The following is a 27,399-nucleotide window of genomic DNA, read 5'->3' as shown; positions in this document are numbered from 1 at the left end:
GGGGTTGCTTCACGCTTGTTATTTTAGAATTTATGAGTTAGAGATCAGATTCTGATGTCAGATTGGAAACTGGGAACATAACTGTATAGATTCAATGTATCCCAAGAACATTTATTTGTGTTTATTTGTGTTAACTTAGTGTTTATATAGTCCATGCAATGTCACACCTGCCTTTATTTCCATTGCCATAATTATACTATGTGTTAACTCCAGATAGACACGTTTGAATTCTACATTCTAAATGTGAAGAGCACATTTGAATGCCACCAATTATTGTTTAGCTAGGGTGAAGGACACTTTCTGAAAAATAAATATCTTTTGTATTTTCAACTAACCAAAGTATTTGTCATTTTAGTCAGTTAAAGCATTAGTCAGTTAAAGCATTTTTAGCCACTACATTTTCTGTCGACAACATTATCCTTAAATGTTGTGCGGCTAACATTTTGCATGCAGAGTAAACAATAAATGCATGTGTGCACGAGTCACCGAGAACAATAAACTAGCAAATGTGTCTGTTAGTAAGTAATGGTAAAGATAAGATAGAAGACCGTTATGATATGACCGCTTTTTTGGTGAAATTTATTATTTAGTTAAAATGTATGGAAAGTTCATATGTTCAAATAATGTATCTAAAATCTATATATTCCTAAATAAATATTTGTCTTTTATTTTTATGCTTATTCATATATATATTTTTAAATGATCAATATATATTTTTTAATTCTTGTGGTTTCAGAAAGTCAACATGAAAGCATGACAACAATGTCGCATACCTTGTGTCGTCTTTGTTTAAAGCCTTTATGAATTAGGAGGTGCCCTCGATTCATGTCACTGTACTTTTCCTGTGCAGACTGCTCATCGCTGTTTCCATGAACTTGTATCTTACATTTCTAAACACCGCCCCCCCCAGGCGGAGTTAGAGTAACGACACAGGCGGCGACTCACAGCCCGTCGCGGGATGATGACGGTAATAGGTCCTCACTCACGTTAGGTATACAATTATTTTCCTTCTGCCATGCGTCTGTAAAGGTATTTTCCATAAAGTAAGTGCATGTTTTGGATTTCTATAAACATATGAACTGTTCTTCATTCAGTTATTCCTTCACCGTGCAGTTCTTAATTTGGTCTGCGTTTGTATTTCTTTAAATCACTGAAGATGTCCACGACCTTCGTGAACTGACACCTGCAGATAACAGAAAAACAGCAACACATCTCACCAACACGAAATTAAAAGTAGTTAATATCCGTGTCGCTAACGTTTTCAAATTAAAGTTGAGCTCCAGTCCCAGCATTGTCCGGTGCATGTTTTGTGTATATCAGTCATTCTTTGGTGTACATTCAAGAATGACTGGAATGCTTTTTACTCTTACAGCTTATTTTGGCTCAGAATAACCTTTTCTGATATGATCACATATCTGTGGCTTAAAGAGAAACAGAAGGCTCAGAACCATATCCCATATCTCTGGCTGACTGAAGAGACCTCCCATGCGGGCCCAGCCATCAGGAGAGGGTGTGTCCGCAGCTGTACAGGATACGAGGCTGTAGTGTCAAGTGTGTGAACACCTGTTGTAGAGGTACCCTGCTTGGCTTCCTCCGTAAAGAGACATCAGTCAGCGTCTCATACCTGCTCCCTATCTTATGCCCATAGTATGACACGTCAGAGAAGCCTGCCAGGAAACCTGCCCGCTTCCTATGTGAGATACTGTTCTTTTAGAGTGTGGCCGTATCTCTGATATTATCTTCAGAGTATAATAAACATGAGTAAATATACGAAGTAAAAGGCTAAATGGGTATTAAGAATCTGTTTTATCTACACACAATCGCCCCACTGCCACTTAATTTAACAATTAATTAATCGTCAATGTGGCTCGAGAAGATCCAGCTCATGCAAAATAGCCTTCCTTTTTGATTAAGGATACTTAAGCATTCTGCATGTCAGCCTTTGAACTGAATTTCCGAGCTGTAAATTGATATCTTTCAAGCACAATAATGCTGTCGGAACAGAGTGACTGCTGCTGATTTGTGTCTAGATTATGCATGGTGTTTACGCAGCTGTAGAGTTTGTAGGGAATGCAGTTTTGATAAGAATCAGGGGAGAGGAAAGGATGTTTATTTATATTTAAGTGAGAGAAAAGCTGTCGGATATGGGCATTGATAAGAGTATTTATTGACACAGTCTATCAGTAGATGGTGTTCCTATTGAAGCTAGGACGAGGCTTTGGGTATCACTGGCCCAAACAAACACGCCAGCCTGGGATACAGGTTTGATCCCACTACACTGTATTATGACTCGGAGAAGGTAGAAAAACACACGCAGAACGCAGAACAAACAAACAGATAAAAATCAATGTGTGTGGCTTTCTGTCGGTGAGCTCACTCAGTCCCACATCAAACGTCTGCTTCTCGCGTGCAATTTCTTTTAAGAGCATGAACACACTGCGTACAATGGAGGTGTAATGTTGGATATCTGTGTACACTATTTCACCGCCTGCCGTTCGCACCCACCGCCGCTGAAAGGCGGCGGTTCCGCTGTGTGTCTGTGAAGAGGAGGGGGCGTGACTGGATGTGCACGTCGTGCATGCGCGTCGGCCAGGGTTCAGTAGCGGGGAGCAGGGCTTGAGCGGAGCGCTGAGAGAGGACTGTGAGGCGGTGAATAGAAGGAGCTGTCTCTGGGAGCTGAGCACTGTCAGATTGGCAGCCCCGCCCCCCCCCTGGGAAGACACGCCTATTGAGGGTTAGTGGGTTGTATAAGGTGCATCTATTATGGGTTAGTAGGTTGTATGGGATACACCTATTAGGGGTTAGTGGGTTGTATAAGGTGCATCTATTATGGGTTAGTGGGATTTATAAGATACATATATAAGGGAAAATTGGGTTGTATAAGATACATCTATTCAGGGTTAGGGGTGTGTGTGTGTGTGTGTGTGTGTGTGTGTGTGTGTGTGTGTGTGTGTGTGTGTGTGTGTGTGTGTGTGTGTGTGTGTGTGTGTGTGTGTGTGTGTGTGTGTGTGTGTGTGTGTGTGTGTGTTCGTCAGAGATTTCAATCAAACCATAACCTTACCCCATTATCCACACTTTGCTGCAGTTTTTCTCTATTTGAGGTATATTTATGTCCCTCTTGTTCTCTCCCCCTCTCTCTTAGACCCTCATCCCTCCCTCTGCGTCTTTCTTTCTCGCTACTTCAATCGCTCCTATTGTATGCGCTGCGCGCACTTAAGCTATATTTCATTCAAGTGGTAGAACTTATTGGCTTTTAAAGAGGTGTAATACAATTCAAAAGAGCCTATTTCTTTTAGATCCTTTATTGAAATGCCCCTGTTGCTGTTGTTGTCACAAAGTACCCATGGAAGAGGTCTTAACCTTAGCAGATGCTTGCAATACATCTTTTTAAAGACTGTGTGATGGATGCTGAGGCTAACAATCCAAACAAAACAGCTGGCATACCCCCTACTGGTAGACATAGGTCACTGCAAGTATTGCATTTTATTTTTGAACAGTTCGTGTCCCTGCACATAATCCTTACTTCCATTATGACCCTCACTCCTGTGTTTCTCTCCATTCTTCCAGGTCCTCCCCAGGTATGGCTCTGAGTCTCGTGTGCCTGCTCCGGCCCGTGTTGGGCCATGCCCTGGTGCGGCAGCTCAGCTGTCCCAGGGTCCTGACCACGGCCCGGGTCACGACCCCACTCCTCACACACCAGAACCCCCAGCTGACTCCCACCTTTGCAAGGTTCTACGCCACCAAGAAGGCCAAAGGTGCGTTCCAACCCTTGACATACTGTTTTTCAGGGCCAGAGGCAATTATTTCCTTTTAAATGTAATCTCCGCTAAAGATGCTTGTCTAGATACTTCCTGTTACTCATGTACACTATGTAATACTCTCCTAAATCCGGGCTTTGCGGTAAAGGTAATTGCCACTGACTCAGGCGATTGGTTACAGAGTAGATAAGATATTCAATGTGTTCATACGCAGCACATGTCATGGGAGTGGGGGGCTGGATGCTACCATTTACTATGGGGCAGGGGGCTGCTGAGCAGCAGTGTCTGAGGCTGAGTAGAGGCTGGGCGTTTTATCTCCCCCCCCCCCCCTTCCATGAAAGAGCTTTCAAGAGGCTGGAGACGGCGGTACTCCACAGTAGAGCCCTAGCATCTAGCATCTTTGTGAGGGATTTAAAAAGGTACATCGTCTCATATCTCAGAGCTGAGTACCAGTATGTCATGTAGAGTACAGGCTTGTTTTGGTTTTAATGTAGCACACCCAGAACAAGCAGGGAAGCCGGAGATTGTCTGTCTGTCTGTCTGTCTGTCTGTCTGTCTGTCTGTCTGTCTGTCTGTCTGTCTGTCTGTCTGTCTGTCTGTCTGTCTGTCTGTCTGTCTGTCTGTCTGTCTGTCTGTCTGTCTGTCTGTCTGTCTGTCTGTCTGTCTGTCTGTCTGTCTGTCTGTCTGTCTGTCTGTCTGTCTGTCTGTCTGTCTGTCTGTCTGTCTGTCTGTCTGTCTGTCTGTCTGTCTGTCTGTCTGTCTGTCTGTCTGTCTGTCTGTCTGTCTGTCTGTCTGTCTGTCTGTCTGTCTGTCTGTCTGTCTGTCTGTCTGTCTGTCTGTCTGTCTGTCTGTCTGTCTGTCTGTCTGTCTGTCTGTCTGTCTGTCTGTCTGTCTGTCTGTCTGTCTGTCTGTCTGTCTGTCTGTCTGTCTGTCTGTCTGTCTGTCTGTCTGTCTGTCTGTCTGTCTGTCTGTCTGTCTGTCTGTCTGTCTGTCTGTCTGTCTGTCTGTCTGTCTGTCTGTCTGTCTGTCTGTCTGTCTGTCTGTCTGTCTGTCTGTCTGTCTGTCTGTCTGTCTGTCTGTCTGTCTGTCTGTCTGTCTGTCTGTCTGTCTGTCTGTCTGTCTGTCTGTCTGTCTGTCTGTCTGTCTGTCTGTCTGTCTGTCTGTCTGTCTGTCTGTCTGTCTGTCTGTCTGTCTGTCTGTCTGTCTGTCTGTCTGTCTGTCTGTCTGTCTGTCTGTCTGTCTGTCTGTCTGTCTGTCTGTCTGTCTGTCTGTCTGTCTGTCTGTCTGTCTGTCTGTCTGTCTGTCTGTCTGTCTGTCTGTCTGTCTGTCTGTCTGTCTGTCTGTCTGTCTGTCTGTCTGTCTGTCTGTCTGTCTGTCTGTCTGTCTGTCTGTCTGTCTGTCTGTCTGTCTGTCTGTCTGTCTGTCTGTCTGTCTGTCTGTCTGTCTGTCTGTCTGTCTGTCTGTCTGTCTGTCTGTCTGTCTGTCTGTCTGTCTGTCTGTCTGTCTGTCTGTCTGTCTGTCTGTCTGTCTGTCTGTCTGTCTGTCTGTCTGTCTGTCTGTCTGTCTGTCTGTCTGTCTGTCTGTCTGTCTGTCTGTCTGTCTGTCTGTCTGTCTGTCTGTCTGTCTGTCTGTCTGTCTGTCTGTCTGTCTGTCTGTCTGTCTGTCTGTCTGTCTGTCTGTCTGTCTGTCTGTCTGTCTGTCTGTCTGTCTGTCTGTCTGTCTGTCTGTCTGTCTGTCTGTCTGTCTGTCTGTCTGTCTGTCTGTCTGTCTGTCTGTCTGTCTGTCTGTCTGTCTGTCTGTCTGTCTGTCTGTCTGTCTGTCTGTCTGTCTGTCTGTCTGTCTGTCTGTCTGTCTGTCTGTCTGTCTGTCTGCCTGCCTGCCTGCCTGCCTGCCTGCCTGCCTGCCTGCCTGCCTGCCTGCCTGCCTGCCTGCCTGCCTCTCTATCTTACTACCTCTCTATCTTACTACCTCTCTATCTTACTACCTCTCTATCTTACTACCTCTCTATCTTACTACCTCTCTATCTTACTACCTCTATCTCTCCCTCTCCCCAGCCATATACACCCTTTGTTATTTTCTTGTTTTTCTCTTTGTTCTCGTTCCCCTCCGGCCCGATCCAAGCCAAGGGGAAGGGTCAGGCGGCCAAAGTGAACATTAACTCTGCGCTGGTGGAAGACATCATCGATCTGGACGAGGTGAAGGGGGACATGACGGCCGTGCTCAACACCCTGAAGGATGACTTCACGAGGAGCCTCAGCATTCGAACGTCGCCAGGTAGATAGCCCATGAGTCAGCCATAGCTCATCAATTCCCTTTCCCCTCATTGCTCTTCCTTTCCTTTCCATCCCTCCCTCCCCCATATCCTTGCCTCTCGTTTTCTTCTTGCACATTTATTGTCTCGGAAACAGCTGGGCCCCATGAGACTGTGCATCTTTTTGGTAATAACTTGCATATACACAACACAAAGACTTAAAGCGGGGGTAAACCCCCCGGTCTCGGATTCAGCATTGACAATTTTCTTTGGTTCTCCAGCTTATTCGCCTTGGCAGGAACACTGAACAGTACAATAGGATCAGTTGACCCAAACAGGTGCTGCAGCAGAGTCCAGTTCTTAGAGTGTCCTTAGATGTTTCGATGTGTTTGAGGCTTTTGTGGTGAATGTTGTAGTGTAGGAGATCTCATTGCTGAAGCAGGCTAGCATGATCCATGGCAGGGATCAGTATTGAGTCATGTGGAGGGGGGCACCCCTGGCCAAGGAGGCCCAATGAGAGGCCTGGCCCAGGGGTAAGCACGGACAGTTTGGGGGTTGCTCTCTGGATGTTTTCGGTCTTCTTGTTCGCTCTGGTTTCCTGCGTTCAAATCTATGAAACCAATATGATGTAGGTTCACTGTGGTACTATTACTACTTTTATTGTTCGACATATTTAAAAACAAATACAATTCAAAAAGATGAATTCTGAAATAAAACACATAAGATCAATAACATGTTTATTTGTTCCTTCTTATGTTGTGTTACTAATAATCTGTCTGACAGTCAATGATCGGACAGCAATCTGTTCTTTAATGAAAACATGGTGGCACGAGGAGACTGGCTCGTAGCCATTTCAGCCTCGGCCTCCTCAGAGATGGTGGTGGAAACCTCAGTTAACATGCCGCGTTGCCAGGTCAGCGGCCATACGCATCCAATTTACCCACTATTGACTTTGGCATCGTTCAACACACATGGGGCCAGAACTGTGAGGCCCTTCGACTGCTTTCATGGCACCATTTCTCTGGGATTTTCGTGTTTACTCCAATGCATAAAGTCATCTCCCAGACATGTTTTTTTGTGCGCGAGGCCCCCGGGGGCCCCTTCATTTGCATCTACCTGACCAAGAGCCTGAGGGCTGAGCAGAGGGCATCCACCGGAATGACCTTTACCTTGACCTCTGCTTGACCTCTCCTTCCTCGACTACATCCAGGTCGCGACCTCCTGCTATATGTAATGGGGGCTCCCACGGGACAGCAGGGGGATTTAGAGTTTACATTTTCGGTCTTCAGTTTCCCCTGGCGCGAACTTTCCCTTTCCACGTTTGTTCCGAAAGCCTTGCTGTTTCCAATCGGTATGTAATTAAATAATCCAAAAAACACTGCAACGATGGGACAGATGCAGCTTTAAAAAAATCCTCACCGGATTTCTTTTGTCAACATGTATCTGGGAAATCCACTTCTTGTTCTTTCTGTCTGCAATTGATTTATTTCTGCTTTATCTATTGATCTGGTCTCCAATTTCTTTTCATTCTGTGTCCCGTGTCCTTTTATTCATTTGAATCTGGACCCAAATGAGAAATCGGTCTTCTCACTTTTCACAACTTCTCCATCCACACTCTGTGGGCTTCACCTCACCCCACCCCCTACCTGCTCTCTTTTCAACACACGTTCTACTCACTTTTTCACTTTTGCCTCATACGCCCCCCAAAACCCCCGCCCCCCTTGTTCTCCTTTACCCAAACCCCTCCCTCCCCCCATTCCACCATCTGCCCTGCCCTCCGTCTCCTCTCCCCCCTTATTTGTGTCCGTCCAGCTGCGCAGTAATCTGTGGAGGCAGCAGGACTTAGGGCTGACAGCAGAAACTCACTGGCTGCAAAGGATGAAGTGGTGGAATGAAATGACGTGTGTGTGTGTGTGTGTGTGTGTGTGTGTGTGTGTGTGTGTGTGTGTGTGTGTGTGTGTGTGTGTGTGTGTGTGTGTGTGTGTGTGTGTTCGTTCCATGGTCAAATCATCTGGCTCTCATTACGTGTGTGTTTGTGTGTGTGTGTTCAAGTCTGCAATTGTGTGTGAATGTGTATTGTTTTCTTTGCGTGTAGTGTGTGTGTGTTTGTGTGCACTCCTCATATGATAATACTTTGTAGTCCATGTGTTTTGTGCGTGCTTCCGTACGTTTGCTTGAGATTTGGTCCAACCAGAACATCTCAATGGCCAAGAGCAGAGTGTTATGATAATCCATAGACACACACACACCCTTTTTACACTATGGTAGTATGTATCCTGTAATCTCCTGGGATGTCTACGCTAAAGCTGTTGCTATGGAGACCCTATTTAGTCAAAGCACGCTAAGAAGTGCTCTGTATGTTTGAAATCAAATCCACTTCCTTTACATCCTCAGTAGTCCCCGGTTGAAATGTATTTCTTTGATGGTACAGACATTTGCATTTGGCCAAATTCCCTAAGTCCATACAACTATATTTTTCTCTGTGACTGCCGCTCGATGTTTGTAGTTTAACACCGGGGTCACCGTTTACGTAAGCTCAAGCTAAGCTCCGCTGCTGGATGACAACACATCTCCCTCTCCAGGAACACGTAGCGCTAGTCTGCGGACCTTCAGCCCTCTCCGTTTGAGGATAGATAGTGTTTCCCTCGCCCCGTCCGTATCCGTTACCCCCTGGAACACGCCGACCGCAGCCAGCAGAGCAGCAGATCCTCAGCTCTCATTGTGCCATGACGTGGCCTTAATGGACTTTAATGTGCCTTCCCAGGTTAAGGGTGTCTGCTGCCGCTATCCCAACGCTTGAACCGCGACAGGGAAGGCGCTGCCGGAGCCTACGCCGGTATCATGTGGCTGGATAGAATTGGAACGCGTCCCCGAGTTCAAAAGCTCTCGTCGATGTAATGCTCAGTCGGTGTCCAGCGGAGGCTGGATCACGATCGCCCTTTGAGGGAGAAAGTGAGTCTGTCTCTTGTCTCAAGACGATTGTGTGCATTTGTGGTTCTCCCCGTGTGTGTATCTCTGTCTCTCGCGTGCACAGATGTGCAGTGACACACTGTGGTGAGACGGATAACACCCACACGAAGCAGACGATCATAAGGTCACGTGGAGACGGACAGATGGACAGAAAGGAGGTCACAGACGGACACGTCCGGAGAAAAGTAGTTTTGGTTGATGGACAGGTGGACGGACAGGATGTCGGAGGCAGACAGATGGACGCACGCACACACACTGAAATATAGCTTAAGCGTGCAAACAATATGAGCGATTGAAGTGGTGAGTAAGAGAGACAGTGAGGGAAGAGGGTCTAAGATAGATGGGAAGAGAACGAGAGGGACATAAAAATACGTAAACGGAGGGAAAAACTACATTGAAGCGTGGGTAATGCATAGGCTAGGATTAGGATTTGATTAGTTTGAAACCTCTGAAACACACACACTCGACAGGTAGACATATGGAAGGTCACAGGTACAGATACGTTTTACTGGTTGGCAAAGAGACAGAGCAGCACACACACACACACACACACACACACACACACACACACACACACACACACACACACAGAATTAGTAGGTAGGCAGACAGACAAAAGGTCACAGGTACACACACACAAGGAGTTGTGTTGGGTCATTAGACAGGGCTGCCTTTCAGGTGCAGGAGGTCTAGACAGCCCCCGGTCTGGAGCCTCCAGCCAGTGGGACGTTGAGCGTGTCCCCGGTATGGAGAGTAGCTGGCAGTGGGAGAACCATCATGCCCCTCAGAGACCAGCCGCGGTTCAATCGATGTAACAAGGAAAAGAACAGTTATTCATTATATCCCCTGGTCAAAGTACCCTGTTCAGAGTCACAGACGGGCAGAGACCTTTGATTGAGGTTTACCCTGGCATACTTCCCCTCCCCCTATGGACCACATACACCACCCCGACACCCGGGCTTCACCAGGACATGGGATGTGGGGGGGGGGGGGGGGGGGGTGATGGAAGACAGGTGAGGAAGAAGGAAACGACTGCTTTAGAGGGAATCCAGATGGACGGCGCAAGAGAGAGAAAAAATAATAGAGAAGGAGAGCGATGCGGAAGAGAGTGGAAGAAATGAAATCAAAGGAAATCATTTGGCGTCTGTGCTCTAAGGGCGGCCCACACTTTGTCTTTCCCACTTATTTTCCATTCCAGGAAGTTTGGGGAGCAAAGGGAATAAAAGCTACAATCATTGTTCCTGAAAGCCAAGGTCATGGTATATAGCAAACTCAGCATATTAGCAATTATGGTTCCTCATGTTGAATAATTATTGGTTTATTATTGTTTCTTCATTTACGGGGAACGAGTCCAGAGACTCTGAGGAGCTGCAGCATCATCAATCAGATCTGGTTGTTGCCTTGGCCCCGGTGGCAGCACTTCAAGGGTCGAGTGGCTCCAATATCCTTGGTGTGCTTTTGATTCTCCTCAGCCTCACTCCCAAGTGCCTCGTAAGTGCCTTACAAAACACTGCTAACTGAATACATGTACGCACAAATGAGGATGAAGTACAAAGGTTTAGGGGTCTCTCTCGCTCTCTCTCCCTCGCTTGCCTGCTCCCACCCTCCCCGAAGATAAGAGGTCATCTCTGTCTGCACCCACCCTGTCTGCGAGTGACCTCACATCCTGTTGCTCCCAGGTGACGGCGGGACGTCCCTTGTCTGCTGATCTGTTCCACAGCCGCCCGCGGCCCCTGGGCCTGTACTCGGGTAGCAGTTGTTTCTGCTTTGCTTCCCCACAAGGAGGAGAGACGCTGCCAATTCATGATCTCCGTTGACGGCTTGATAGCGTCCCACTTTTGTTTTGTGACTCAGAGTTTGGGTCGGTGTCCCAGTGTTTCACATACGATAGGAAGTCAAAGTGGGACTACATTTTTGGGACTTGACTTGATTTCTTCTGATGCTGATTGAGTCTGAAGTCTGAGCTGCTGTATTAGATCAGTTGTTCCATCTTTGGACTGAAGGTGTACAACTATATTGTCCTTTCACGTACCACCACATATGCAGACGGTGTAAGTAGTAATGCAAGAAGAACATGGCTAGTGGGAAACGGGGTAGGGAAAAAGGACTCTGCTTATGCTGCCACTGTGTTTATCTAGCAAACACAAATGATCGGTCCTTTATTTTCATGTTATTATGAAATAAACTGTCCTTTTATATTCATGTTATCATGAAGTGACCTTCCCTTTTATATATCCTTTATATTCAATATTAAAATGAAGTGAACAGTCCGTTGTATTCATGTTAACATGAAGTGACCTGCCCTTTATTTTCATGTTAACATGAAGTAAACTGACCTTTATATTCGTGTGAACAGGAAGTGAACAGCTTTGTATTCATGTTAACACGTCGGACGCGGTGGTGTGTTTCAGGGGCTCTGGACCACATCGTAGTGACCACCCCAGATGGAAAGTTTCCCCTCAACCAGCTGGGCCAGGTCTCCATGAAATCTCCTCAGCTCATAGTGGTTAACATGACCAGCTCCCCAGAGGTAACACACACACACACACACACACACACACACACACACACACACACACACACACACACACACACACACACACACACACACACACACACCGAACTATCACGCACACACACACCGAACCATCACCCGCACAAACAGTCACAAACCTCTCTCTCTCCGTCACACACACACACGAACAGTCAAACACACGTACAGTCACACACCTCTCTCTCTTTCTACCTCACAAACACACACACACGAACAGTTACACACACGAACAAGCACACGTACACACACAGTCGCACACACTCCTTCCTTTCCTTCTCATCTGTCTGTGTTTTCTAAATTCTCCATAATAAATCAGAGGGAACGATCTGTCTATTTGATCAAGTTCACGCGTCTTCAAGTAAATCTATCTTTGAGATCTGTTTATTTTTTAAGCCCCGTCCATCTCTCCCTCTGCAACTTTATCTGAGATGCTATCTGATGGATGATCTGAAAGGTCTCCTTTAGTGAGGCCGGTGTGTGTGTGTGTGTGTGTGTGTGTGTGTAGTCAGGCCGATATGTGTGTGAGTTGAAACAGAAAAGGAAATGACCTCACCTTACCCTCCGGTCAGGATGGATGGATCTTTTACATTTCCTTTGTGTGCCACTATTCTCTCCCTTTCTTTTCCTCCATGCTTCGTTTTAGATGTTGCCTCATGAACAGTTTAATGCGAGCAGAGTGCCTACCACTGTGCACATCACACCCGGCCCACCCGGTGATACGTCTTGTGTGAAACGTTTCCCCCCCCCCCCCCGATGAAACCCAGAGGAAATCTCCCTCAGTGTAACGTCGGGACCCCCTTCCCCGGCCCATGAGCCGGGAGATGACATTACATACACACTGTATGTATATCTAGTTTTAGGTTGTCAAGCAAAGGCCTGACACGTGTTTCTGGTCCCCGGGTCCTTTCATGTGGTGTAGCGTTTCATTGCTTCATGCTCACAAACCATAATGCAAATGTGGGAATTTATCAGAGCATCCGCATACGATACTCCAGTGGGCTACCTGAGCCAGGCCTGACTCACCGAGTGCCTACTCCACGCACGCACTCACACACACCAGCCACGGACCACACACATACACGCATTCAAACACATACACATGGCACATGCACAGACACACACACAAACACACACACACGCACACGCACTTCACACATACACATGGCATTTACACAGATGAGCCCACATGCAGACCCATACACACTTGCACAAGCAGACACACATTCACTTGGCACACACACACACACACACACACACACACACACACACACACACACACACACACACACACACACACACACACACACACACACCACCACCACCTCAGCCATAGGTTCCCCGTAGCCCACACAGAGGGGACGGCACAGGTCTCTGCTCTAATAGGCTTATAATGATGCCTATCCATTACCTAGTGAACCCAAGACCCTCGCCATTGTTTTCCATACATCCATTAACGGAGGCCTGGGAAGCTACAGCGGAGCTACCAGCGGCTACTACTACTACTACTACTACTACTACTACTACTACTACCACCAGCACCAGCACCACTGGCTCCACGAGCACTGTTGATCACAGCCAGTCTCCACCGCCACCACCACACACTAATCAACAGCACCTCCCCCCGTCGTTGGGCTTTATTTGGCCTCGGCTGGTGTGGGCGGATGAACACGCACACGTGTGTCGACCGCGCGCCAACACGCCACGTTGTTATTAGCCGTGTTGTTTTTCTTATCTTTTTTTTTTTTCATGCGCACACACAGACTCAAAAAACGTCCGGAGAAATTCCACACGGCTCGGTTTCTCTTTGAAGCGACGTGTGTGCGTTTGATGTGTAACTTCAGCATCATTTCTCTTCCCCCCGCGGACATGTTAACCAGAACACGCCTGGTTGTGCCTTTCCAGAGAGCTGCGCTCGGTTCTCCTTAACCACTGGGGGGGGGGGGGGGGAGAGAGGGGGAGAGAGAAGGAGGAGAGAGGAAAATGGAGGGAGAGGAGGGGGGAGGGAGGCGGAGAGGGAGAGAGCGGGTGTAGGAAGAGGAGGAGGGGGGAGGAGGAGGGGAGAGGGGCATGAGGAGAGAGGGGGAGACGGAGGATGGAGGAGGGGGGAGAGAGATGAGGGAAGGAGGGAGGGGGGGGGAGAGAGAAGGAGGAGGAGGAGGAGGAAGAGGAAGGGAGGGAGAAGGGGAGAGAGATCCGAGGGGTGGTGATGAATTTGACGCTGAGAACAATCCAACATAGTTCCAGGTTGAATCCATCAGCCCACGCTCAGAGCCCGAAGAGAGGCAGGGACGGAGGCCTGTGTTCTGGAGGATTCTGCGGGGAAGGGAAAAAAGATATGGGAGCTTGTGAATTAATATACACAAATAGGTTCCTTTAATCCCGCCGCCGTTTCCTCAGTGGCTCGAGCCTGCTGGACCTGACAAGGAGAACTAGAAAGGAAGTCTGGACTGGAGGAAATAATGATCTGTTTTTATTTTGGCCTCACGTTTGTTCTGTGGAATGCCAGGCCGGGGGGAGCTTGGGCCGGTCCAGGGGCTTTAAGTGAATTCATCAGAATGAGTTTGGCCCGTGAGCAGGGTTAAATGATGGCAGGGTTGGCGAACGTTTTCATCCTTACTCCTAAACACAGCCTGTATAAAACAACTGCAAATGTTTCCGGTCAGATAGTGGGGGGTGGGGGAAAGAGATGAATCCATATTTATGACATTAAAAGTCACTCAGGCCAATTTATCACTGGAAAATAATATTATTCCAGGAGCAAAAATATATAGTTATTAATACTTTACGGCCGGTGATTTGACCAGTTGAGATTCGGCCAATATTCTTCCTACTTTCTTGTCCGTCTATTAATTGTGTACCTATGGTAACAGGTCCATCTCATTCTCTGCTCATTCTGCATGGCCATAGTGACAAGATAGAGACAGCATCTTTCATCTAATTTGTGTTTAGATTGCCTTGGCACTGGCTTAATGTTTGGAGGCAGGAAACTAATTAGAAAGTGCTTGGAAATTGCTTACGTGGGAGATTATGACTTGACAGCCCTGAGACCAGGAGAGACTAAACTGACCTCAGACAGAGTATGAGTCAGGTGACTTCAGCCCTGAGACAGGGGAGGCTCACCTCCTCAGACAGTGTGAGTGACTAGCAGGGTTACAGACTCTGTCGACTCATTGTTTCAGGTAGAAGATCAGAGCTGTGCTGATGGATAACGAATCATTTATTGGCTGGTCATCGGGAAATGGCACATTGATACACTTTCTCACTTGTCTTCCTCCCACAACATGAGCCCAAAGTGACGTGTGTGTGTGTGTGTGTGTGGAGGGGGGGGCGGGGGTCATCCATGGTCAGGTCTTCCCTGCAACCTCTCAGTCCGCTGACAGTGGCCCAAGGCGCTTCCACATGGCATGGGCTCCCCCTTTCCACACACACGCAAATACACACACGTGCACTTACACACAAAACACACGTACACACAAAACAACAACACTCTAATGGTTAGCAGCTGGGCTCTGGCGGTGACTGCATGAGGCTCTGCCCTTTTCCGTTCAGTCTGGGCTTAGAGAACCAAGCACTTATCCACTTCGTGTGTGTGTGTGTGTGTGTGTGTGTGTGTGTGTGTGTGTGTGTGTGTGTGTGTGTGTGTGTGTGTGCCCGCCCCTAGGCTACGGTGGCTGTCACTCGTGCCCTGAGGGAGAGCTCCATGAAGCTGAACCCAGAGGTGGACGGAGCCATCATCAAGGTGCCTCTTCCCAAGTGAGTCACACACACACACATTATAAATATGTACACAAACACACTATATATAATATATATACATACACACAAATGATATATACACACACACACACACATTATATTTATATTATATATACACACACAATATATAAAAACACAGACACACACATTATAAATATACACATACAAACATTATACATAGACAACAAATATAGAGACAAAGGCATATTATACACACATTCACATAATAATCGACCCAAGGGCTGTAACCTTCCTCGGCACTCCTTTTTCCATGTGTAGTCTTGTACTCGTTTTCTGCATCTCCCCTCTATTGTTTCTCAAGTCTCATTATTACTGCACTTTTTAGTGCTGTTTAACTCTGTCCTTTCTGTGTTTAGCTGAACTGTCAGGTCCATATTTGCTGTGGCTTTACTAAATGTTATACAAGTCCACGTCGTGTCTCCAAGTTCTTGGTTGATATTGACAGATTTATTAGAGCCATGGGAAGACTCCTGGGTCCAATTTCTCTCTCTCTCTCTCTCTCTCTCTCTCTCTCTCTCTCTCTCTCTCTCTCTCTCTCTCTCTCTCTCTCTCTCCTCTCTTCTCTCTCTCTCTCTCTCTCTTCTCTCTTCTCTCTTCTCTCTCTCTCTCTCTCTCTCTCTCTCTTCTCTCTTCTCTCTTCTCTCTCTCTCTCTCTCTCTCTTCCCCCTCATCCGTTGGCGTAGCCTGATTAAACAACCACACTCGCCGTTATCCATCATGGACGTATTGGGACGTCCATCCGTTGGGTATATAAGTGTTTATGTAGCTCCCTACATGGAGCTGTGTGTGTTCGTGCACATGCATTTGTGTTCACAAGTGCGTTAGTAAGTGTGGGTGTGTTACATAGTGACGTGTGCATGCGCTTGTGTGTGTGTCTGTGTTGGTATTTGTGTGTGCGTGTGCACGTGTGGCTGCCCGTGCACGTGGAGCAGCAGGTGTTCGTCTGGCGGGGGCGTGGCGTTCTCCCCTGCAATCAGTCTTGCCACTCGCCCCGCCGCCATTTGCATTTCCAAAGAGAGCGAGCTCCTTGATTGGCTGTGGAATCAGTAATTAGGACGTATTGTTTGCAGTAAATAGACACTACTCGCAGATTGTTTGCAAATAGTTTCTAAGGCGAGAAAGAGCGAAAATAAGAGGGGGAAACGCCAATTAGGAGGAGAGAGGACGAGTGAAACGGGAAGAAGTATGTTTCTGCCGAGTGATTAACTCGACGCCAAGTGAAAACAAAGTTGTTGAGCCGGCTGCCTGCTCCTCTTAGGGCCCTGACCTTTAGAGGGGCAGGCTGGTTGTCACGGTGGCCTACCAGTCTGGTCTGAGACACACCCATTTATCGTTTCAAGCTTAATTAATGTATGAAATCGAAAATGTAAAGGCACTGGCTAATTTCAGATCTGTAAAATGCCACATTAAAAGTACAAAGGGTGATTAGAGTTGGACGAAAAGGTGTTGAACGTGTGTTTGTTCTTCAGTGTCTGAATGGATGACGTTAGGCAGCTGTTGGTTAGCCTGTTGCAGGATTTATGGCTTTCGACAACATATCGGTGGGCTTACACTTTTCTATTCAGGGGAATCCTAGTCTAGGTTCTCTATGCCACACCCAACCAGAAGGCTCTCTCACCCACTCAATCCTCCCCCTTCGCTACCTCCTCCGGGGGGCTCCAGGGTGACGAGGGAGCACAGGGAGAACCTGGGCAAGCTGGCCAAGCAGCTGAGCAACAAGGCCAAGGACTCCCTGAGGAGGGTGCGCTCCAACGCCGTCACGCAGGTCAAGAAGGCCAAGGAGGAGACCTCTGAGGACACCATCAGGCTGCTGGAGAAACAGGTAGAGCACTCTGAGGACACCATCAGGCTGCTGGAGAAACAGGTAGAGCACTCTGAGGACACCATCAGGCTGCTGGAGAAACAGGTAGAGGTGGAGCAGGGGTTAGAGTTGGGTTAGAGGATGGTTACGGTCAGAGATGGGTTAGGGATGGGTGAGAGTGAGGTCAGGACCAGATGACTAACTGAACGCTCCTCTCTGTCTGTTTTCCTTCCAGCTTCAGCAAATGGCGGACAACATGGCCATCGACATCGACAAGCAGCTAGCATCCAAGACCAAAGAGCTATTAGGCTAACCATGCTAATAAAAGCTATGCACTACTTATTATTTTTGTATTCTGTACTTTATATTACGGTCATTGGTCAATGTGTCTGTTGAAGCGAGATGTGGGATGGTATTATCATATTTATACTGCGAGGTAAAGAAGAGATGGATCGGGTTGGGCTGCTTATGGAAGTCATACCCAACTGGCTATGGATGCTTCTGGAAAGCTCCATTAACAGACCATTTAGTCGCGGCTCGTAAGCCCAACATTTGGTTTACTCTGAGGTTTGGTGCTCTGTAATGACACAAGCCCTACGTCGGGCTTCTGGGCGCAATCTGTTGGAACTGTCAATACACAAACAAGTCGGCATGGAAACAACAGCGACATTCCCTCCCACCCTCCATCCTCCTTCCCTCCCTTCCACACATTCCCTTCCCTCCCTCCTTCCTCCTAAGCCTCCCCTCCTCCCTCCCTCACTCTCCCCCTCCTCCCTCGCTCCCTTCTCCCTCCCAGCCTCCTCCCCTCCAACCCTCCTTTCTCCCTCCCCCCCCCCCCCCTCCCTTCTCTGTTGCTCCGTGTCTTCAAACAAACATGCAGCCGGGGATGAATGGGGTTTTAATGGGATGTGCGGGCCTCCTCCTAATCAAACGCTGTGCCACAAGCCTGTTCTGTTTATATAAAACAAGCGCACCCGTCCGAGTGTCAACTGCTTTCTGCGGGTTCTGTCTCGGCGGTGAAGAGCAGGGAGTTTGTTCCACAAATGCAGAAGCCGCCTCCTATTCCGGAAAAAGATAGCGCGGTTCCGTTGCCAAACATTTGCTTCACATTTGATTCAAAGTCATGTGAAAACCAGAGTTATCTAAGGGGTGGGAAAATAAGTATTTTAATTGATGCCCATGTCTAGGATTGATAATATGGTTACCCTCTCTAAACACAGTAAAGCAGGGAACTTAACATTATTGATGGTGTTCATTAAAGGAAAAACAAATGCTCCCTTCTGCGTCAACTTTCTTGTTTTCACTTTTTTTTTTTTTCTTTCTTGTTTTAACATCTCTCTCTCTCTCTCTCTCTCTCTCTCTCTCTCTCTCTCTCTCTCTCTCTCTCTCTCCCCATTAGTAGGATTGATATTGGGCGCTTCCTGTGTAGACTTGGGGGCCCTGCTTGATGACATCACAGCCATTAGGCAGTAAGGTTCCGTGTGTCTGTGATTGCGCCGTCCTTTCGGACTTACAATACTTCTGTATTCAAGTGGGAAAATGAAGCACAGAAATGTCTACATCGCTCTGAGGAATTATTATTTTGAGTGGCCAGGCAGTAAGCGTCTGATACAGGTTAATGCATACTCCAGTCCACACTTTGAGGACCAGTTTGAGAACTACAAACATGACCCTGACGTGGGTGTAATCATTGGTCCACTTGGCTTTACGTGGCTTTTGGTTACAGCGGCCCGAGTCTCAAAAATCGGACTTTAGAGTATATTCTGATGTGTGATGGAAGACATGCTCTGATCCGACAGAACGCGGCATTTCACTGTCTTTCGCTTTGTATTTGTTTCGACCGATCAAGTTGCTGGAGGCGGGGATCTGTAAACATGTATTTGAAAAAACAAACTGGGCCAGCAAAAGTAAACTGATAAAAACATTCTGTAAAGGTTAAAATCAACAAGTGTAGACTGGCCAGTGTAGAAATAAAAAAATGCCCTTCTGAAGTATCCATCCACTCAAGAAAGTGTTTTCTTTGGTAGAACATTCTCTTAACAAAACCATAAACAAGATGTAACTCTGTCTCTGTCCTTCAGTTATGGAAAGGTTTGGTGCTGTCATATAGGACTGCTGGATCAGAAGTTCGGCTATCACATGCTGGATCAGAAGTTCTGCTATAACACAGTAGGACTGCTGGATCAGAAGTTCTGCTATAACACAGTAGGACTACTGGATCAGAAGTTCTGCTATAACACAGTAGGACTGCTGGATCAGAAGTTCGGCTATCACATGCTGGATCAGAAGTTCTGCTATAACACAGTAGGACTGCTGGATCAGAAGTTCTGCTATAACACAGTAGGACTGCTGGATCAGAAGTTCTGCTATAACACAGTAGGACTGCTGGATCAGAAGTTCTGCTATAACACAGTAGGACTGCTGGATCAGAAGTTCTGCTATAACACAGTAGGACTGCTGGATCAGAAGTTCTGCTATAACACAGTAGGACTGCTGGATCAGAAGTTCTGCTATAACACAGTAGGACTGCTGGATCAGAAGTTCTGCTATAACACAGTAGGACTGCTGGATCAGAAGTTCTGCTATAACACAGTAGGACTGCCGGATCAGAAGCTCTGCTATAATTAAGTAGGACTGCTGGATCAGAAGCTATAGTAGGAAACACCTGACACTTTTAAATTCCCCTCTCCTATGTTCAATTGTGGCCTTCTATTTGGTGTCTTGGTTGGACGCATAACACGTTTCTATCTTATAAAGATTGTTACTCTCTCTGTGTGTCTCTGTGCCTATTCTCTCTCTCCATCCGTGTCTCTCTCGCACTGTCAATGTCTGTTTGTGTGTATCTCTCTCTCTCTCTCTCTCTCTTTGTGTTTCTCTATCTGTCTGTGTGGCTCTGTGTGTCCCTCTCTCTGTCTGTTTGTGTGTGTCTCTGCCTGCGTCTCTCTCTCTCTGCCTGTGTCTCTCTTTCTCTGCCTGTCTCTCTCTCTCTGCCTGTGTCTCTCTCTCTGCCTGTGTCTCTCTGCCTGCGTCTCTGCTGTGTTTTAATGGCCTGGAGTCGTTGGATAAACAACAGTTTAGAGGAGGAGCATTTGGGTCGGGACAGAAGAGGGGTGGGGTGCAAATGGCAGGTTTTCTTGCGGTGATTCTGGGTCCATATGTCAGCAATTTGGGGGCATTGTGTACCTTGGCCTGAAACAGAGGCTTCATGATCGATGGAGGAGTGAAAATCTCCCAGATCCCTGGCGCAGAACACAGGCCAGAGCGAGGAAATTGCTTTCAGCTGATAGCTTCATTTCGCTTGACATTTATCAAGTGAATTACCCGTTCGCCTCGATGTTTACTACTAGCTGCACCGCCTTTTGACGTGTGTGTGTATGTGTGCGTGTGCGTGCGTGCGTGCGTGCGTGCGTGTGTGGGACGGAGCAAGGCCATGAGTTTGTGTGTACGTGGCGTGGAGTGTTAAAAAGAGGAGTTGTGTGTTGTGTTCTTTGGCTCTTGCTTTTAAAAATATACAATTCTAAATAAGTTCAGCAAACAGTTGATTTGGCGCCTCACATCGCAGGGCCTGTTATGTTCGCTGGGCGAGGATAGTGGTTCAATGCCCAAACCTCTTTTCTCTCTAGTGTAGGTTAGTCCATTTGGAAAACTTTGATGAAAATAGTCGCATTAGATTTAAAGTGCAGTAGGAAATATTAACAAGCTATTGTTTGAGCGTAATTAATTAGAAATGCCCTTGCCATTGGTCAGCTATTATCGACTGAAATGTGTTGTGTGAATTATTATTATTATTATTATTATTATATATTACAAACTGTGCCTGCATGTGGATGACTCTCTTTAGATCACATCTCTCACCTGATTGCTTCAAGGAATTCATATTGCCAAGTTATTGTAAAATGCAACTCGTTTTAAAGTCGCAGAAACGTGGGGAGGGAAGGAAGACATATTTTGGTTACTTTCAGGTTAGGGTTAGTTTCTCTCCTCCGCTCTTTTCGGCTCTCTTTACAACGAGAGAGCCGAAAAGAGCTCTTTGAGGTTAGGGTTAGTTTCTCTCCTCCGCTCTTTTCGGCTCTCTCTTTACAACGCTCAAATTGCACCTAAAGCAGCTTTAAAGGTAACTTTTGTATTTATATTTTGCGTTTTGCACATATGAGGATGTTTGAACTGTAAATGACAATCATATTTATTTTGCCTTGGAAGGATGGAGCCAACATTATTTTATGTAAAACAAAACTAGTTAAGCAAAATCAGCAAAATCCCACCGACTTAATCTGCTTTCACTATGTTGCAAAAAAAGGAGCAATAAAGGTTTCTTTTCAATCCTCCTTCCTTGTTTTTCTCCAATTTCGAAAGGTATTTGATTTGCATTCCTCATAATCCCTTCCCCAAACTCCTCTGTCTACTCTGTCCCCATCTCTGTGTGCCTTGCATGCCTATTATCCCTCTCTGCATTATTCATATATCTTCAAGAGTTTACAGGCTTGTGGCAATAGGCTCCCCATTATATGCTAGGTGTGGTGAGCACCGAGGGTGTGTGAGAGAGAAGGGGTGAGAGAGAGAGAGAGAGAGAGAGAGGGAGAAAGAGTGAGAGTGTGCTTGTGTGTGAGCGTCTGCATGTTTGCTGGAGTGGAGAGAATATGTATTTTTGTCTGTTCTCTATGTCGTCCCGTGTGCTGTGATTAGGCTATCCCCAGGATACAGAGCATTCGGGGGAGGGGGGGGGGGTCTCTTCAGCGCAGATAGAATTGGATCAATCCCACACACACACACACCTCTCATCCCAAGCCTCCCGCCCACTCTCTCCATGGCTCCTTCTGCCCTCTGCGGCTCCTCTGGAGTGCAGAAAGTGGTAAAAGAGTGGGCCGCTACCCTGAAGATGACATCAAGAATCCAATCAGCATGTAAATGCACAAAAATGCTCTTCTTTGTAGTAGAACGGAGAGATTTATTCAGATGCGGCGGCAGGAACCAAACTACGCATATGTAAATTGCGCATAACATTAACGGAGACCTGCGGCTGGAAATTGTTTCCCGAGCCGTTTGGTTAAACTAATAGAGGGGTAGAGACATTGATATGCAAGACGGACCTGCAGCCGGTCTTAATGCAACCTGCGCCTCACGTCGACGGCGTTTAGGCCTAATCCAGGTGGTACACTTACCGCCTTGAACTGGGAAATGACGACCGTTCCACTAGGAAGTTGGACATCCTAATCATCAGGTAAAGCCGCGCCATCGCAGCCAGAGTGTTTCCTTCCGGACCTCTTGGCTTGTCACTCACTCGCCGAATTGCCGCAATCCTTCTGGTCTGCGAGCGATTTCAGCTCAATGGGATCGTGCGCTCGCTCACGTGCCCAGGGCCACGCAGGGCCCCTTTTTGGATGGCCGCTGCAAACACACACACATACGTGTGCGGTGCGTGTATGTGTGTGTGTTTGTGCGCGGGCGTGTGTGTGCGCGCACGTGGGTATGTGCGTGTATGTGCAAACACACACGTACGGTCGCGCGAACACATGCACACACACACACACACACACACACACACACACACACACACACACACACACACACACACACACACACACACACACACACGCACACACACACACACCCTTTTGTGCGCACCAACTCTCCCTTCTCTTCTCCAGCCCCAACAAAGCGTTCCTCAGTCTAAAGTGGTTAAACTGTCATTTCGAATCGTCTGGACATCGTGATTACCGGCATGGGAGGAATTATATATTTAGCTTTATGTCCGTCGCCATTTCCTCGTCGCGCCTTGATCTGAAGTGACTGGGCCAGAAGGCCTAGTGCCCTCTGTATCACTATCTCTGAGGAGTTGAACCCTTCCCCCGAGAGATGGCTGTAATCAAGGGGCTGCTGGCGGGAGAAAGAGGCGGGGGGTTGGGTAGGGGGGGTGTTGCAGCAGTGGGGTCTGTTGCGTGATGGAGGGGTGGTGTGAAGAATGACAATGAATCACCTGGTTTAACCGCCTCGACCGATCCTTCAGGTATGTATGTATGGGTAGAGTATAACCCTGAAAGACTTGAATTAAATGCTTGCGTTTCTGGCGTGGATGCACCATTTACTGATACGAATTATACATCTTGCTCAGAGAAAGAGCACAGCTGACCTTTTTACATATATGCAACTATTTCACAAAGAGGACCAGTTGCACGCCTATGTGTTCTTTGGCTCGAGATTGTAGGCTAATTGTGATCATTTCGATCGTGGGTCAGGACGACTCAATAGTATTGCTACACTTTATATATCTGCCATACATTGACTCAATAGATGGGGAATCCTCTAGTAGAAATTTAACAGAAACATGGGAAAATGGAGGGAATAAATGATGCGGTATTAATTTTTTCTGAAGTAAGCTGTTGTTCTCCGACAATATCAATATTAGTTTGGTTCATTCTGCATGAATCTGCCAGTACCAGCACTTCCACCAGGGGAGAAACGGATTTCCCTTACATTTCCATCCCTAATTCCTCCAACTAATTCCACAACAGTGCGCTATTATTTCAATGCGATAAACCTCAAGATATATGGCCCCTATAAGGAGACAGCGCCATCCCAGGACCCTGAATATCATCAGTCCCCTATCACCATTCCTCTTTCTAATGCCGCCGCCCGCTCATTAATAAAGGTGACCGCTGGGAAGGCAGATGAACGCGGCCCTTGGATTGGACAGGAAACCTGTTAATCTGCAACCCGATCCCGCGTGCAGTCAGCCTGGCCGCGGCTCGGCAGGAAGGAAGTGAGGACTCAGGGAAACACCGTTCAGGGCTTTCACCGAACGTATCCATCACTGACCCGATGGAACTCGCACTGTGTGTGTGTGTGTGTGTGTGTGTGTGTGTGTGTGTGTGTGTGTGTGTGTGTGTGTGTGTGTGTGTGTGTGTGTGTGTGTGTGTGTGTGTGTGTGTGTGTGTGTGTGTGTGTGTGTGTGTGTGTGTGTGTGTGTGTGTGTGTGTGTGTGTGTGTGTGTGTGTGTGTGTGTGTGTGTGTGTGTGTGTGTGTGTGCATAGTTGTGCGTTTAGTATAATTTCTGTGTAGTAGAGTCTCTGTTGTGTGTATTTGTGCTTTACCATTGGCTTGTGTGCGTGTGGGTGTGAGACTGTACATTTAAATTATACTTTCTGCATGTGTCTGAATTTGTGCCAGAATGATGTCTACATTTTGTGTGAGTGTGCACACACTCAGTTGTTGGAGGGTGTGTTTTGGTTTTGGATGGATGTGGATTTGTGTGGCTCTGTGCATTTGTGTGTGAGTTTCTAAGCGGAGGTGGCTTAGATTTGTAAATTTGTGCACACACAAACACATACACACACATGTGTGTCGCCTGTATTAATCTGAAAGTGTGTTTATGTATGTGTTCATGTACATGTTTCAGCTGTGCTATCCATCCAAGTGTTTATATCTGTGTGTGTGTGTGTGTGTGTGTGTGTGTGTGTGTGTGTGTGTGTGTGTGTGTGTGTGTGTGTGTGTGTGTGTGTGTGTGTGTGTGTGTGTGTGTGTGTGTGTGTGTGTGTATATGTGTGTGTATATATGTGTGTATGTCCATGTTTCAGTAGTGCTATCCATCCCAGTGTTTGTGTGTGTGTTGGTGTATATATGTGTGTGTGTGTGTGTGTGTGTGTGTGTGTGTGTGCGTGTGTGTGTGTGTGTGTGTGTGTGTGTGTGTGTGTGTGTGTGCATGTTTCATCGGTGCTATCCATCGCAGTGTGTGTGTGTGTGTGTGTGTGTGCCTGGGCATCAGAGTCATTAGAGAGCAGGGACGGCGGGAGGGGGGGCGTTTGCTGCTGTACTTTAACTAAACATCGCTCCCATCAAATAAATGCTTCCAGGTTAGGTTGGGGGTCCTCCGGATCTCTGACCACCGGCGCTCATCTGATCCCAATTACCTGAGATGGGGCTCTCACCAGCCACTGAGGAGCACTGCCTGGAGGCTACGGACTGGAGGTTCGAGACTGGAGGCTGAGGGCTGCAGGCTGTTGACTGAGGACTGGGGGTTTGAGGCTGGAGGCTGGAGGTTTGAGACTGGAGGCTGGAGGTTTGAGACTGGAGGCTGGAGGTTTGAGACTGGAGACTGGAGGTTTGAGACTGGAGGCTGCAGGTTTGAGACTGGAGGCTGGAGGTTTGAGACTGGAGGTTTGAGACTGGAGGTTTGAGACTGGAGGCTGGAGGTTTGAGACTGGAGGCTGGAGGTTTGAGACTGGAGGTTTGAGACTGGAGGCTGCAGGTTTGAGACTGGAGGCTAGAGGTTTGAGACTGGAGACTGGAGGTTTGAGACTGGAGGTTTGAGACTGGAGGTTTGAGACTGGAGGCTGGAGGTTTGAGACTGGAGACTGCAGGTTTGAGACTAGAGGCTGGAGGTTTGAGACTGGAGGTTTGTGACTGGAGGCTGGAGGTTTGAGACTGGAGGTTTGAGACTGGAGGCTGGAGGTTTGAGACTGGAGGCTGTAGATTGGAGACCTGAAGTTGGGGGTTGGTTGAGACTTGAGAACGGAGGTTAGGGGCCGGAGGATGGAAGATTGAGGCTGGGTATTTGAGGCTGGAGACTGGAGGGCTGAACGAAAACACCGGGGACTGGCTGTGAACGGTCTAGTGGCATGGTCCCTGTGGTGGTTCTCTCTCTCCATCTTCCTCTCCTCTCACAGTCCTCTGTATATACTAGAGTAAAAACACAGACGATGGATAGATGGTAGGGCGGATGGATAGATAGGTAGAATCGACATGAGGGATACAACATGTTCCCAAGCTCCTCCCCTACTATATATATAATAACATCACGATAGCAGAGGTCCCCTGGTGAGAAGGACTCCCTGCAGCCCGGGGCTCTCCCTGGATGACCTGCACCCATCTCCAGGGCCTCCCTGCTACTTTCACCCCAGTCCCGCCGGAGGAACAGTAATGTGACCCGGGAACACAGGGAGAGTGGCTGATGGTGATGTATGTGAAGTGTGTGTGTGTGTGTGTGTGTGTGTGTGTGTGTGTGTGTGTGTGTGTGTGTGTGTGTGTGTGTGTGTGTGTGTGTGTGTGTGTGTGTGTGTGTGTGTGTGTGTGTGTGTGTGTACATGTATGCATACTTCTAGTCAGCATAGTTGTGTGTGTACATTTATCTCAAAACTTTATTGAATAATTGTTTCCTGATGGTCTCAGCTTACTTTGAATATTAATTACCAAATTATGACCCCCCCCCCCCCGCCCGCCTCCTCTTCATCCTCCTTCCTGCTCCTCTTCATCTTCCCTCCTCCTCCTCCTCTAAGCCTCTCCTCCTGCTGAGGTCAAGGGAGGAAGTAGGGGTCCCCCCTGGTCTATGTGTGTGTGTGTGTGTGTGTGTGTGTGTGTGTGTGTGTGTGTGTGTGTGTGTGTGTGTGTGTGTGTGTGTGTGTGTGTGTGTGTGTGTGTGTGTGTGTGTTTGATGTCTTGGAGGGTGTGAGGTGGGCTTAGGGCCGTGGGCAGTGGTGGGATGCGTCTGCAGGCTGGTGAGTGGGCCGTCCACCAGGAAGCGCTCCTTTTGGAGCGAACATGCAGACGAGAAGCTTTCAGACAGCTGGACCCGCAGCTGCTAGAGTCACGGATTCCCCCCGCACATTATCAAGGTATAACTTTCCCTTTAGCTCAATAGGGCATAATCCTCGACCAAAGAATGCCTAGTCCTTAAAAAGGAAGTGTGTGTGTGTGTGTGTGTGTGTGTGTGTGTGTGCGTTCGTGTGCGCGTGTGTGTGTCTTCTTCATTATATCAAACAATTTACTCGCTCACACCAAAATAGCGAAGCTTTTTTGCTAAACATTCCTGAATTAAAGTTTACGTATCAAAATGAGCTAACCCTCACAGGTGTTCGATTTAAAAAGGGAGACGGCGCCATCTAGTGGACTAGTACGGTACTGTAGGGACTTTTGACATAATGGTCGCGCGTCTGTTGCTTGCTAAATGCGATTGTATCAGAAAAACCTTGTCGTAAAGGGCCACTATAGCCTACTATACGGCGTATGATATATCGCCCGTTAGTGTAAAAAAAATTATAACACCATGATGGTGGCAATATTTTATAGGCCCTTCTGACCTCATCACTAGGCCCCGTGATCTTATGTCCATTAGCCTCAAATTTATCGAATTTAACGTAAGATCATACGTAGACTAATGTCTGAGGAGCTAAACCCTCTCTCGGACCCAGAGATAAAAATCAACCACCGCCGGGACGGAGCACCACGCACGCACGCACGCACGCACGTGGAGCTTCACCAGAAGATGGCGCTATGGTTTTATGTTTCAGTTCAGATG

The 27,399-nt window shown here is 47.5% G+C and overlaps 1 protein-coding gene across 3 annotated transcripts; it reads left to right on the top strand.

Annotated features, from left to right (window-relative positions):
• The first annotated feature begins 915 nt into the window (after positions 1–915).
• Positions 916–17,456, top strand: mrrf (mitochondrial ribosome recycling factor). Of its 3 annotated transcripts, none has more exons than XM_060050263.1 (7): positions 916–1,043; positions 3,568–3,755; positions 5,880–6,032; positions 11,391–11,509; positions 15,195–15,286; positions 16,973–17,132; positions 17,347–17,456. In XM_060050263.1, the coding sequence occupies exons 2-7, from the start codon at positions 3,581–3,583 to the stop codon at positions 17,422–17,424; spliced, it is 777 nt and encodes a 258-aa protein (XP_059906246.1). In that variant the 5' UTR covers positions 916–1,043; positions 3,568–3,580; the 3' UTR covers positions 17,425–17,456. The 3 variants fall into 3 exon arrangements, with proteins under 3 accessions (XP_059906246.1, XP_059906247.1, XP_059906248.1); XM_060050264.1 differs by lacking the exon at positions 916–1,043 and adding an exon at positions 1,423–1,574; XM_060050265.1 differs by lacking the exons at positions 916–1,043; positions 3,568–3,755; positions 5,880–6,032 and adding exons at positions 9,509–10,470; positions 10,599–10,728.
• The last annotated feature ends 9,943 nt before the right edge of the window (positions 17,457–27,399 follow it).

The sequence above is a fragment of the Gadus macrocephalus genome, chromosome 4 (genome assembly GCF_031168955.1).
Source record: "Gadus macrocephalus chromosome 4, ASM3116895v1".
In the NCBI taxonomy this organism is placed as follows: Eukaryota; Metazoa; Chordata; class Actinopteri; order Gadiformes; family Gadidae; genus Gadus; species Gadus macrocephalus.
This window is presented reverse-complemented; position numbering and strand designations above follow the sequence as displayed.